Source organism: Eptatretus burgeri, chromosome 5 (assembly GCF_056783735.1).
Source record: "Eptatretus burgeri isolate ZD-2024b chromosome 5, Ebu_testis_v1, whole genome shotgun sequence".
NCBI lineage: Eukaryota > Metazoa > Chordata > Myxini > Myxiniformes > Myxinidae > Eptatretus > Eptatretus burgeri.
The window spans coordinates 86,009,071-86,024,144 of NC_140965.1; the positions used below are offsets into that span (position 1 = coordinate 86,009,071).

Consider the following 15,074-nt stretch of genomic DNA (forward strand, 5'->3'; position numbering starts at 1 on the left):
CTGCTGAAGCAATGGCCAAGATCTATTAATAATTTCAATGGAGCCATTCACGATGGTTTTAGAATAGCAATCAAAAACTTTCCAAATTTCGTTCATTCAAACACCTTCTCATTTCTCAATACATCATGTTCCCTTTCTTTCGGAGGTGTTTATAGAAGATTTTCTGCAACAGAGATGGAGACCTAAATTGCCTTTGCAACATTGTTTTCATTTGTGACTTTCTGGTAAAACTCGAATCGATTTTCTGCTTAAGATTGGAGACCACGGTGGATCTCTTGCCTCAATGAGCATTTTGTAATTGTTTGACAATGGAAAAGGACTCAAGGTATTTTCCTCAAAACACCTAAAGACATGTCTGCGACATTCCTTTGTGTCAAAATTGAACTTCCGTCTCTGACCGACCAATTCAAATGCTGCAGCAATGGCCATGACCCCACAGTCTACCGAGTTTCCCTGTTTGCCCATTTCTGGCATTACAATGCTCAGATCTTTCGAGGGAGTGTGTAGCATGCGAGAAATACAGTCTCTAATATCTTTGCCTACGTGTCGATGCAGGCTATCATATATATTAACTTCACCATTATTACAGCCAATGTTTGTGACGGTCACCCAGTGGTTCCCATTAGTGTGCAAGATCTGGATAAAATTTCCAACAACAGCATCCATCTGCCCACAAATAAATAAACTTGGGGGGTTCAGGCCCTTTATATGAGGGTTTGCTTTTCTGATCAGCTTGTGCGCCTTCTGAATGTGGTTATCGTCGAGCCAATGACCTTGAAGAAGCATGGTAGCCTCATGATTTTCGATGTCTAAATGTCTCATCGTGCCAGAATGCATGTCAGCAGACGTCAGATCTGTGAAAGTGCAAATGAACAAACAATCAAGCCACCATTATATCAACACATCTTCTGTTGACCAATGGCTAAATAGTTACTTTCTGCAGAAAATGTTTCTTCTCAATGTATTCTCACGTTTCCACTTACAGGACAATAGTTACCTTCTGTGATGCATGTACATCTTGTACAATGTACAAATTATAATAATTGCACTTGAGCACCACACACTGGGCTATTATTATTTTATTTTTGTGTACGAGTGCACCTGTTGGTCTAATGGACCAAAGTGTCATTGGTCTTCACAGCCTTGTTGCACACCCACCTGCTGTACTGCTTGAGTATCAGCTTGTCTTTCACCAAGCCCAGATGTGGTTGGGGCCAGCGTGGCGATTATATGTTCGTTATTATTATTACCAAATGATTGTACTATTTTTGTTGTTGTAAATATTATTAGTATTAATTAATATAAGCTTTGTTACAATGTTATCATTGTTTTTGTAATCAGATTGCCATCCTTGATAGGAGGACATATTAAGCTGCTTTGTATACCTTAGCATGGCATGCATTTAAAACATGGGAATTCGAACGGATTTTTTTTTTTACAGTTAATTAGGCTAATCAACTCAGGAGTTCATGATGATAATTTTGGTGTATCACATTTACATCAGAACGCTCCAGTAGAACTCTAGAAAAAAACATTCCTTGTGCACACGCATGCACGCACGCACACCTCATCCATTTATAATATAGTCTTGAAGGTTCTGCTGGGTCTTCAGTCTTTTGAGTCCTCTGGAACTTTTGCGCCCTCAGGGTCTTTTGGGTCATATGGGTCTCAGCAGTCCAAAGGGTCAAAAGATACATTCCAATAGTACATAAATAATAGACTACGTAATTAAGACACACACACACACACACACACACACACACACACACACACACACACACACACACACACACACACACACACACACACACACACACACACACACACACCATTTATAGTAAGATTCTGACTGGACTTGTCTTGGCATAACTTTCATCTGTAACTTATTATGGTGATTCAAACAGTCAATTTCTAGTTTTGAAGTATTTTTAAGTCCCCTTAAAAACTTACCATTCAATGGTTGCTCTTGTCTGCCATCTTCATGGCTAGTTGTGAGGGTAAGGCTTGGTTGCTGCAATAAGTGTGGAGACAGTTTTTCCACAAACTTCTTCATTCGTGACAAACGCTCCTTATCTGCATTGACGGCCTCATTTTGACATGTTATTTCTGCAAGGAGGTACATCAAGAGAAGGAGAACAACAAAGACAATCAAATGTCAGTTGGTACAGTTAGTGGCTTAATAACTGTGAAATGGCTCAAACATAAACATGGCCGACTGACAATGAAGCATCAAAGAGAGTGATGAACAATTTTGAAGATGGAAGGAATAATTTGGTGATACAGTATCCATTTTGAAGTTTCCTCAATACAATGGATCCACAACAAAGTCTTTGTCATTAAAACACACACTAGTGAGGAAACACGGTTGAGGACCAGTTAAGAGAGAAATAATAGTGAAGGGACCATTGGCTGCTGTACCTGCTTTGATATTTGGAAGTATGGTGTGGAGTACTCCAGCAAAGAAAACCATATTGAAAGCCTGGATGAGCACTGAGGACAGAACAAGACATGGTTGATCAATTAAAGAGTTGATCAAAACTCCTTACTACTTGCTTTTTCTTTTTCTGAACAATAACTGTGGCTCATAAAGGAGTTTTTTTTATACTCTTCTTCCTCTGCTTTTTCTTTTGTATGCAGCACTTGACTGATAATTACATCATCCTGACTGGGGGCAAAGGGCAATGCCACTGATGCAGTGCCCCCTGTGGGTTACAGCAGAAATATGGAATTTGGCCAGGAAGGCAGCGATAGGTTGCCGACTCTTCACGAAGGACACAGTTGTTACCTTTTCTCTGCGGAAATGAAATAAAGCCACGAATGCTGGCATCTCCAACCATTTATAAGCATTGCATTGTATCCAGCAATTCATAGGAATGATGATCAGGCATTCGATGATACGAGTGAGGAAAGTGGGGAAAAAAAAAACTTTCTCATTAAGAAACCTGTTCCAAATTCAGGCATTGTTGAGCAGGCCCCAGCGAGGGACAGCGAGCTCAACAAGGATGAGCCTTGATAAATGATAATTAAATAAGACCATTATCTTCAAAATGGGTGTTGAAATTAAGCCAAACACCCAATTTTTACTCATGCACCTTGGAGTTCCCTTCGTGTGCGTGCAAAGTTTCAGGCTGCTCGGTTTCATGGTTATGGGGGATACACACACACACACACACGTATAAATGTAGGTGTGTGTGTGTGTGTGTGTGTGTGTGTGTGTGTGTGTGTGTGTGTGTGTGTGTGTGTGTGTGTGTGTGTGTGTGTGTGTATGAATATATATATATATTCCATCAAAGAGGCACACACCCTATGACAACGCTGATGTCATGTACATAAATTATACCAACACATCATCTCCGAACTAGGAGGCATCCGTATGGTGCTGAAGCCTTTGCAGACTGAAATTTAAAGCCTTTGCTCATGAATAGACAAAAGCAGAGATCTCAATCTACATTTCAGCCTTGTTGTGGGCTCATCAGGGCAACATACTGCCGATCATTTATTCGTGACTATATTAGGCTGAATGGAAACCCCTAACTTGATGAGTCAGCAGAGCACAAATCGAGTCCCATCAAAGCGCTTGCTACATCTTAGTCTGCAATGGCTTGAGTAATATATGGATGCCTCATAGCTTGGAGGTGACGTGTTGGTATAATGTACATGATGTTGGTGTGCTTCTTTGGTTGAATTTAATATTCCTGGTCGCAAACCTCCTGATTGATGATCATCAGGGCAGAGACAATGTGATCGTCTGGCAGGCGAAACTTGTTGCTGGCAGGTTGTGCAACAGGCGCTGTTGATGGAACTTGATCTGTGCCCTGCTGCCTCGTCAAGTTGAGGGGTTCGATTCAGTTGTATGTACGTACTGTATATATCTATACAATAAGTGTGTGTGTGTGTGTCCTCCACAACTCCAAAACCATAAAATATCGCAGCCTGAAACTTTGCATGTATACTAAGAAAACTCCAAGGAAGGGCAAGAGTGAAAATTGGGCGTTTGGGTTCATTAAAACACCCATTTTGAAGATAACTAACGGCCTTATTTAATGATATCCTTCATCAGGTGATCCTCGGCCACTCCACTCTCTGGGGTCTTGAGGCGTATCCTAGATCACCTCACTGGGTTTCCGGCATATCCTAGGTAACAACCTGCCAATCGCCATGTTTTTTGGCCTGCTCAAGCGCACCTTGACTTGGAACAGGCTGTAACGATTTCTTAACGATATATATATATATATATATATATATATATATATATATATATATATATATATATATGTATGTATATATATATATATATATATATATATATATATATATATATATATATATATATATATATATATATATATATATATATATATATATATATATATATATATATATATATATTTTCACTTTCCTCACTCATATTATCGATTGCCTGTTCATCATAGCTACAAATTGCTGTGTACATTGCAATGCTTATAAATACCCAGAAACGTCAGCGTTCGTTGCTTGATTTCATTTCCGCACATGCGATCACCATGAGTATCTTTTAAACGAAGAAGAATTGCAAAATATAAGTTCCGGAATCGAATTACAAGCGGTTACGACTCCTAGAAAAGTGTTCATTTGTCCAATTCTGACATATGTGACATTTTGGGTTTCTCCGGGAGGTGGATGTTTAATATGACGGTTCGGTGATTGCCAATTGCATGCTGAGGGAGCAGTTCCTGATAAATTGTTTCGTTGGAGTGCTTAAGCCAGCACTCTACAATATTCACACTGTCACTGAATACTGTATATAGATCGACTTGAACAAAGTTAAGGGCTACTCACCTGAGTTAACCACGTGTTGTTATGCAACGCAACAGGTGGTGGCTGCCTCACTGAAAATGTGAAATTATATTTTCCACAACGTTTCTCGTTTTTGTTCTTCCATTATACGACCCGTCACTTCGGCATAGATAAATACATGGATTGTGTAGTGAAGACACTTGGTGCATTGTTCAACTTTCAATTGCAATACCGTGGTTCTACACTGGAGGTAGGAAGGCAAAATAAATTATAGGATCACAATGAGAGAAAAAAAATTCATTTCTGAAGTAACGAATTGCCACATGACGGCAGGAAAGCCGAGAGGTATGCATGCCCACTCTGTGTCGCCTGGATTTGAATCCAAACCCAACTCTAAACTGTCCTCCTGGCGTTTCACAGGCTGGGTTATTCATCACCGTTTGTGTTGTCTCTCGGATGGACGGTGTCACATCTTCCCGCCCCAGGTCTGTGTGTGTGTGCGTGCAAGTTGCTGTTGTGACTGCTATCTTCACATGTCGGTGGGGTTCATCAGGAGGTGAAACAGAGACCGTGTGTGTGTGTGTGTGTGTGTGTGTGTGTGTGTGTGTGTGTGTGTTGATTGGTATGTACATATGTGGGTTTCAGAATGTGGAATGTTGTCCTCCCAGGGCAGGCTCAAAGTATCCACCTTCATTTCGATAGTTGATCACGATTCATGGACCAAGCTGTGAAGTTTTCTGTTCTCAAAGTTTTGTGCCGAGGACTCTCTTTAGGGTCGTCGCTGAACCTCGGACAGCTTCCAACTGTAGTTCGTTTGTTATAATATTCCCAGGGATGGCTTTAGCTCACCTGTAAAGTAGTTCCAGGGAGCTTACGGGATGGCGCGTTGTCGGTCCATCCACAAATACTTGAAACTTCTTCTCAGAAACTACACATATGATTTCAATGAAATTTGACCACAACCTTCATCACCCGTGATGGCATAAAAAAAACAGGGTCTGAAGGGGTCGACAGAGGGGGGGGTTAGGGAGGGGAGTAGGTTGTCCCCCCAAAAAGGTATTTGCTTTCTTCTCAGAAACGATGCACACAATTCCAAAGAAACTTCACTTCAACCATCATCATCATCATCATCACCAACAAACCAAAGTTTGTTGATGATATTAGCAAAATTGTGCTTGAAGGGGATTTAAGGGGGGTTGCCCACCAAAATATGTATATGCTTTCTTCTCCAAAACTACACGTAAAAATCCGATTAAACTTGACCACCATCCTCTCCACTCATGATGTACCAAAGTTTGTTCACAACATTAAAAAATTGGGGTCAAAGGGGTTCTATGGGGGGGGGTTCCCCCCAAAATATGTATTTGCTTTCTTTTCTGAAGCCACACACATTTTCGATGAAATTTCACCACAACCTTCATCACCCGTGATGTACCAAGGTTTGTTCACGGTATTAAAAATAAAATCCATAGGTATTTACTTTCTTCGACGTTATATATTTTGTGGGTCATTCATGTCAAACAGTGGTTGTCTGGTTATTGTTATCATTCCTGTCGATCCAGCTATCACTGGTACAACTTTGGGATTCTTCAGCTTCCAGGATCTTTTCACTTGATTTTTGAGGTCTTGGTGTTTGGTCATTTTCTTGGTTTCTGCATCGTTTAGTCCAAAAATCACTTGTATTAACACCTCAATCAGCAATGCTTTCTTCTCTTATTTGTATCGAAGTATTATATCTGGTCACAATGCTTTGTTTTCGATGTTCACAGTTGATGGGATCATTAGGTCATACGTGAGCGGTAGATACCCCCATGTTTTCAGTGATTACTTTTGGTTCATATTCCCACAAATTTTCTGGAACTGGGATATCAATGTTTTTGCAGATGTGCCAGTGGATTACTTTACAAACTTTGTGGTGTCATTGTGTGCTCAGCTGTTCTGACATGAGTTTTTTGTGTGTGTGTGTTTGTGTGTTCGGTCATTTCGCATAACATTTCATTCTCTTTACTAACCCCTCCTCCACCCCTCACCTTTCTCTCTTTTTTCATCGTCTGTCTCTGTCTCTGTCTCTCTATCTCGCTCTACCCTCTCTCTCTACCCTCTCTTTCTCTCTTTCTCTCTCTCCCTCTCTACCACTCTCTCTCTCTCTCTCTCTCTCTCTCTCTCTCTCTCTCTCTCTCTCTCTCTCTCTCTCTCTCTCTCTATCTCTCATTGGGCCACTGCCGATGGGGGCGGGTCCATAACGTCACTTGTGGAAATTACCACGCCATTCTGATGGAACTTTCAACAAAGTCCCCAGCCCTAACCTTTACACACCCGAACCCCCCCCCCCCCCGTGCATGCAAAAAACACCCACTCATAAGTTCTGCACTGTACCGCACCTCGCAGGGCACGAGCAACAAGCATCATGAACACACATGTCCGTACCCGATGGGTTAACGGACACAGATGTGTCAAACGTGCCCAATAAAGCAATGTGTGAATAGAGGGAACACGGAGAGGAATTCTGCTGGACCGAGGGACAACCAAACGGCCAAGTAGCCAAAGGCAAGACCGATGGGGTGAAGGAGGGACTGTTGAAATGAGCAGAGGAGGGGGGTAATGGACTGATGGGGAAAATGAGGAATGATTGAAAGTAACAGAGGAATTGAACAGAACGATAGTGTGAAGGAAGGAAGAAAGACTGAAAGTAACAGAGGGAGTGGGGGGAGACATTACTGAAAGGTAGGTTCTGGAATCCTACGGTAAGGCTGCTAGTACGGAGGAAAACGATGAACAGCGGATCCAGGAAAATACCGTGATCAAACGGTTTGGATGAGACGAGACACCGAAGTTCCTTTCTGCACAATGGTTTATTGATGTAACGGCACAAATAGCGAAAGTCTCGTTCAGCAAGCAAAGGCAAAATGGCGAAAGTCCACTCACACCAACCAACAAGAAACCGGAAGCTCTCCCTACATCCGGTGGGAAAATCGCCAAGAAAGGTAAGAATTACAGGCTTGCACTACACTAACATGCCATTCATAGATTGCATGAAACATTTATGGGCACAACAGCACCAAACGTTCATACACATGGTAAAACAGCAAAGACTTTTGAACAATTACACTGGAAAAATACAACCTACATACACTGGAAAAATACACTGGAAAAATACAAAAAATACACTGGAAAAATACAAGGGCATGCCCCCTGAAAGCCCTTTCATAAGGGACCAAGGAATATATATACAAAGACTCATGAAATAACTGATCCTCGGGTCACCTATGTGTCAATGTATGCTCTCCCCATGGGGTAAGTTTTCCAAAACCATAACATTATATGTCCTCCTTCCAGATGCTGTTTTCTCACTTTGCCTTCAAGCAGACAGTGCACCACCACCCCCATCTTGACCTATGATTTTTATTACTCCCATTTACTCTTTCTAACTCAACCATTTTACTTGCTGATTTCAGTGTTTCCTCCCTTTCCATCTCTCCTTTCCTATTCGTTTATTTCCTTGCTAATTGTGCGCAACTTTTGCCCTGCCAACTCACTGTCAATTTAAACTTGGTGTTTCATGATCCTCACTCTTGTAGGGGTGGAGGGGGTTGGGGGGGAGTACAACAAACCTAAAAAGCATTAAAAAAAACCACAGACTATAACCAACTGGAAATTCTCTCCAAAGACAACCCACTAATTTGCAAAAACTAAATCACATTTTCAGGCCCCTGTTGGTTACTGCCAGCAAATGCAACTTCACTCCTATCAGAGGTGATGACAGGAAATAAAAACATAATGAATGCTGCAGTTCAAAGGCCAATTCAACCTTTTCTTCATTAACAAATGCCAAATGTATTAAACATAAACATACCTTGGTTGCTTGCCTCACCGTGACGAATTAAATCACAGAGAGGCTGAAATACTGTTTTCACCAGATCAGCTTTCACCAAGTTATCCCAAAAGTTTCTGACTTGAAGTAGAGTTTCAGGTAAGAAAGAGTGTGTGTGATGAAAGGGGGGGGGGGTAAGAGGGAATGGTTAGTTTTAATGGAACAGCACAAGTCTTCAGGTAGTTACAATTGAAATGCAGCACAAACATAGGTTATTGAAAAAGTATGCAATATGTACATAGCTCCTACACAAGTCTTGATATCGTACATACAAAATTGTCAAAGAGGAAAGTATTATTTCAGGGAGAGTTGAGATCAATTTGAATTTGCTACAAATTACACTTTTCATAAGATATTGTGTGGGGTGAGGGAGGGGTATGGGGGAGAAAGAAGGGACGGGGGAGGAAAGACGAGGTGGGAGAGAAAGGACAGTTTCTGAAAGTCTGTATTGCCATTACATTTTAATTTCTTGATTACTTTAATGGTTAAAAACTGCAGTTTTGGTGAATGCAATTTTCAATTGGATCATCCCTTGAAGTTGTCTACACAAGTGTAAAAATAAGCTTCTGGAACAACCTGATAGTTAATGTATAGTTTCCTCCACCTAAGGTGGAAGGAGGTTGTGTTTTCACCCCTGATAGTCTGTTGTGCTGTCTGTGAGCAGGATATTTCAAAATGTTGTGGACGGATTTGGCCAAAACTTTGTGGACAGGTTTGGCGTGTGATAAGGACGAATTGCTTTGATTTTGGTGAAGATTCAAATACAGATATTAGAAAATTTAAGTCATTCTTTACCATTGAGAGATCGGACCAAAAACGATACTGGTATATAATCGCACGATATTTCAAAAAGTTATAAATGAATGACAAAACTTAGTGAATGAGTTCGGTAGGTGACAAGAATAAGGTGATTCGAGTTTGGTGAAAGTCCAGATCAGTGGGATACAAAATGTAAACTGTTCAGCTTGGCAGTGGTACACGCTCTACCGAGTGTCGTTCTCGTTTGAGCCTGTTATGCATTCATAAGATGAAGGTTCACTACCAACATCAGCAGAATAATTTACACACCAAAGAGAATTGTATGTTTGAAAAGATTCATCAAAATCCACACAATACTACTTCACAATGGTGATACATTTGTTTGGCAAAATAAAAGTTACCTGACAGAATGCTGGCATCCATTGGTAACGGCTCTTCATTGAAGCTGCAGTGAGTTTCATCACTATTCTGCATTGAGGAAACAATGATGTACTGACATACATAAAACAGAAATATTGCTCTTTATCCGATGCTCTTTCCACATTTTTTGTGATATTCCTTCAAAAGCACTCTCAATTGATAATAATGTATAATTTGATATGTGTGGGTCAAGACCCACCGCACACACTTCTTACCACAGAGTTGTTTAAGCTGGTTTCAATTTTGGAGCGGTGACGTTTTCTTTCAGTGGCTGTTTTACGTCGTTGTGATTTGAAATCATGACTTCCACAACAAATTCTGTGGAAGGCACATCATACAGAAATTGATCATGTGTTAGCTGTTCAGTTGACGAACGATCTGTCAACAGCTAACCCTAACTATTCCATGAGTGGAATATCTCGCTTGCACTGCACTGCAATGCCATGCCAAGGGGTGCAAGTCACATCTTCAGCAGTGCCGCAACCCCCCCCCCCCCACTCCCCAACCTTCCTCTACCTGCACCTCCATCTCACACAGAACACAGGCCATGGTGTACATGATTACTTTGCTGTTAGGTATGCATGATAAAGCAAAGCACGCTCATTATTAGCTTCCTCCTTACCCCACCATACATCCCTGCAATACACCCATTTCCATTTCCATGTCCCCCCCCCCATCTTCCCTCTACCTGCACCTCCATCTTACGCAGAACACAGGCCATGGTGTATGTGATTACTTTGCTGTTGGGTATGCATGATAAAGCAAAGGACGCTCATTATTAGCTTCCTCCTTACCCCATCATACATCCCTGCAATACACCCTTTTCCATTTCCATGTCCATGTCCCTGCACCCTGCCAACAGCACCTCCTTCCCTGTCCCTAACTGTATTGACTTCCAACATCTGAGGCCAACACACAAATAAGAGAGCTCTCAATCCAGGCCACTGCTGAAAACTAGAAAATATCTGCTTAATGGAATCCTTCCTCCCACAAGATTTTCCTGATTGAACAGTGTCTCTCTGGCTATTGTCTCCTCTGGTTTGACAAGCCTGAACCCCTGAACCTGGCCTGAACCCAGAGTTGCACTTTACATCAATAACTCCATTTCTTACTGTCCATGTACTGCTCTAACTCCTCCAAACCCCTCAGAGTATGTTTCCCTACACCTGACCCCCTTGCTTCTACAGTACCTCATTTGTTTGTGTCCTGTCATGTCCTCCTTACAGTGATGATTCAATTTGTACAGTATTTATTTATCTGTCTCTCTCAACATGGCCCAACTTTTAACCACCCTTACAAACTCTCTCCTCTCAATAATGAGAGGTATTCGTACCTCTCATTATTCATCACACTGTAGCAAGCAAAAGTTTTCTGTGAATAATGCAAAGACAGATGTAGGGATGGTTAGTTTCACATGATAATGTATTGTGATCATCCCTCCCTTGTTTACATACTTTATGACATACCATTCATGTATCCTTCTACATTTTTCAAAATGATTTTTTTACTCATTTCTGTATTTAAAAAAAAAAAGTATTTCCATGCTGGAGAGTTTTATTTTGATTGCATGATCAATTATCTTGTCGACAATGTGTGAAGGCACTTCACATTAAAGGTCACATGACATCCAAAAGTACTGAAATTGTATATATATATATATATATATATATATATATATATATATATATATATATATATATATATATATATATATATATATATATATATATTGTTGCAGATTCGCGCCCGCCGGCGTGCGAACGGCCACGTAACTCGAATCGCGGCACGTCGCCCACCGGACGGACAATCCAGTCGTGACCCTCTCGGACTAACGCCGGGAACCAGTCACGGGTGGACCTTTCGGTCTCACCGCGATCGAGCCAATCGGCCCCCGCGTGGGATAGGGTTGCTCGCCAAATTCGACCTACCTAAGTACCCACACGGAGGGTAGACCGGGCGATCGCACCTCGCCGCAGGTCGACTTCGGACACGGGCCACTTAAGCGACCCGTTCCGTACTATCGGGATAACCGAGCGGTGTTATTCGTCGGCCTCGACAGTTCGATTAATTATCGGGCGTCTTAGCCCACGACCAACCCTTTACGTGAAGCAAGATGGGGATTCAATGAAAGAAATGACGAAGCGAAGCGGGAAAACAGTTCAACAATAAGCACATTTATTTCGCGATGAACGGAAAGCACACATATACAATTCCACCAAAAGCACATGTAAAAGAAGAAGACAAAAAAGCAAATGCAACAATGCAGATCTATCCGACTACCGGGCACTCGGCAACACTTAAACAATTTTACTTCACAGACGGCGCCGACAACACATATTCCCAAAGCAAAAGAAAAGAGAACCACCCTCCAGGATGAGGGGGGTAGGCGGGCCTGGGGCCGAGACCGTGTCGGGCCTACCCGTCTGATGATGAGACGCGAAGTGGCGGTGGTGCCTCAACTCCGCGGGCCTCGCGGACAGTGTCTGGTAGGGGGTGGGAAAAGGGGCCCCCTTTGTCGCACTATCTCAGCGCGGGGGGGAAACAGGAGGGGGTTGCTGATGCTCGGGGAAAGGAGGATTTCACAAAATCTCGGGTCCCGTGACGAGCGTCTCCACCACGACCTCGGTCGCGCCGCCGGCCTCTCCCTCCGCAGTTCCCCGAATCCGACGCGAGCACCCCCTCAACCGCCTTCGCCGCCGCCGCCTCTCCACAGCTTCGTCCTCTTCACTCCGACTCTTGATTCGTCCCAACTCTTCACTGGCTCCGCGAACTCCCAACTGCGAACTCCCAACTGCGAACTCCCAACTGCGAACTCCCAACTGCGAACTGCCAACTGCGAACTGCCAACTGTGAACTGCCCTCTTCTGACGAACGCAGTCGTTTTTATAAGCCCCGTGGCTTCGCTCTTTTACCCTTGACCCTCTGCCTCCGACCCTTCACCTCTCTTGCTGGCTCCCCATTGGCCCGAGGAAAAGTGGGCGTGAATGCTTTTTGATCCATGAATTTGCATATAGCGACGGCCCTCCAACGCCCTGGAGGCGGGGCCAAATCGCCCCTCGCTCACCGATTGGACGGAACAAAAGTGGGCGTGAGTCGTTTTTGATCCGTTTTTCTGCGGAAAGTCCGTGATGTTTTTGAACACGCTGCTCGGTGCGCGCCCCGCACGAGTCCAGCATCGGTGCCCACGAGTGGCGCGAGATGACGGTGATGCGATGGTGGCAAGTTGTGACGGTAAAGGTCGTGGCGGTTGTGGTGAAGCGGCGTTGTGGTTGGTGGTTGTTGTTGTGAAGCGGCGTTGTGGTTGGTGGTTGTTGTTGTGAAGCGGCGTTGTGGTTGGTGGTTGTTATTGTGAAGCGGCGTTGTGGTTGGTGGTTGTTGTGATGGCTGTTGAGACGTGGTTGGTGGTGGTAATAATGGCGGCTGGTCCAAAATAAAGATAGTAAAAGAAAAACGGCTATCCTGAAGAGTCGCAGCCCTCATGAATGACATTTATTCCCTCTAGACAACGAGTTTGGGCCTAACTACACATATACTTACCGAGATATCTCACCTAAGGGACCTGAATGGTGGTTTGCGAATTTGGTCAACCACAACAATATATATATATATATATATATATATATATATATATATATATATATATATATATATATATATATATATATATATATACATACATACATACATACATACATACATACATACATACATATATATATATATATATATATATATATATATATATATATACATACATACATACATACATACATACATACATACATACATACATACATACATACATATATATATATATATATATATATATATATATATATATATATATATATTGTTGTGGTTGACCAAATTCGCAAACCACCATTCAGGTCCCTTAGGTGAGATATCTCGGTAAGTATATGTGTAGTTAGGCCCAAACCCGTTGTCTAGAGGGAATAAATGTCATTCATGAGGGCTGCGACTCTTCAGGATAGCCGTTTTTCTTTTACTATCTATATTTTGGACCAACCGCCATTATTACCACCACCAACCACGTCTCAACAGCCATCACAACAACAACCACCAACCACAACGCCGCTTCACCACAACCGCCACGACCTTTACCGTCACAACTCGCCACCATCGCATCACCGTCATCTCGCGCCACTCGTGGGCACCGATGCTGGACTCGTGTAGGGCGCGCACCGAGCAGCGTGTTCAAAAGCATCGCGGACTTTCCGCAGAAAAATGGATCAAAAACGACTCACGCCCACTTTTGTTCCGTCCAATCGGTGAGCGAGGGGCGATTTGGCCCCGCCTCCAGGGCGTTGGAGGGCGGTCGCTATATGCAAATTCATGGATCAAAAAGCATTCACGTCCACTTTTCCTCGGGCCAATGGGGAGCGAGGTGAAAGGTCGGAGGCAGAGGGTCCAAGATGAAAGAGCGAAGCCACGGGGCTTATAAAAACGACTGCGTTCGTCAGAAGCGGGCAGTTCGCAGGAGGAAGAGTTCGGAGTTGGAAGTGGAGAAGAGAGCAGTTCGCAGTTAGCAGTTAGCAGTTCGCAGTTAGCAGTTCGCAGTTGGGAGTTCGCGGAGTCGGAGTGAAGAGGACGGAGCTGTGGAGAGGCGGCGGCGGCGAAGGCGGACGAGGGGGTGCTCGCGTCGGATTCGGGGAACTGCGGAGAGAAAGGCCGGCGGCGCGACCGAGGTCGTGGTGGAGACGCTCGTCGCGGGACCCGCGATTTTGTGAAATCCTCCTTTCCCCGAGCATCAGCAACCCCCTCCTGTTTCCCCCCCGCGCTGAGATAGTGCGACAAAAGGGGGCCCCCTTCCCACCCCCTACCAGACACTGTCCGCGAGGCCCGCGGAGTTGAGGAACCACCGCCGCTCCGCATCTCATCATCAGACGGGTAGGCCCGACACGGTCTCGGCCCCAGGCCCGCCTACCCCCTCATCCTGGAGGGTGGTTCTCTTTTCTTTTGCTTTGGGAATATGTGTTGTCGGCGCCGTCTGTGAAGTAAAATTGTATAAGTGTTGCCGTGTGCCCGGTAGTCGGATAGATCTGCATTGTTGCATTTGCTTTTTGTCTTCTTCTTTTCCATGTGCTTTTGGTGGAATTGTATATGTGTGCTTTCCGTTCATCGCGAAATAAATGTGCTTATTATTGAACTGTTTTCCCGCTTCGCTTCGTCATTTCTTTCATTGAATCCCCATCTTGCTTCACGTAAAGGGTTGGTCGTGGGCTAAGAC

The 15,074-nt window shown here is 43.5% G+C and overlaps 1 protein-coding gene across 1 annotated transcript in view; it reads right to left on the bottom strand.

The window, feature by feature from the left end:
• Positions 1 to 15,074, bottom strand: part of LOC147026885 (uncharacterized) — a 207,558-nt gene that overhangs the window by 138,432 nt on the left and 54,052 nt on the right. The window contains exons 11-16 of the mRNA XM_085883592.1: positions 10,042 to 10,144; positions 9,808 to 9,874; positions 8,630 to 8,728; positions 2,419 to 2,490; positions 1,951 to 2,106; positions 211 to 854 (exon numbers count right to left, since the gene is read on the bottom strand). Coding sequence (XP_085739718.1) covers positions 211 to 854; positions 1,951 to 2,106; positions 2,419 to 2,490; positions 8,630 to 8,728; positions 9,808 to 9,874; positions 10,042 to 10,144 — 1,141 coding nt within the window. The remainder of the gene's footprint in view (positions 1 to 210; positions 855 to 1,950; positions 2,107 to 2,418; positions 2,491 to 8,629; positions 8,729 to 9,807; positions 9,875 to 10,041; positions 10,145 to 15,074) is intronic.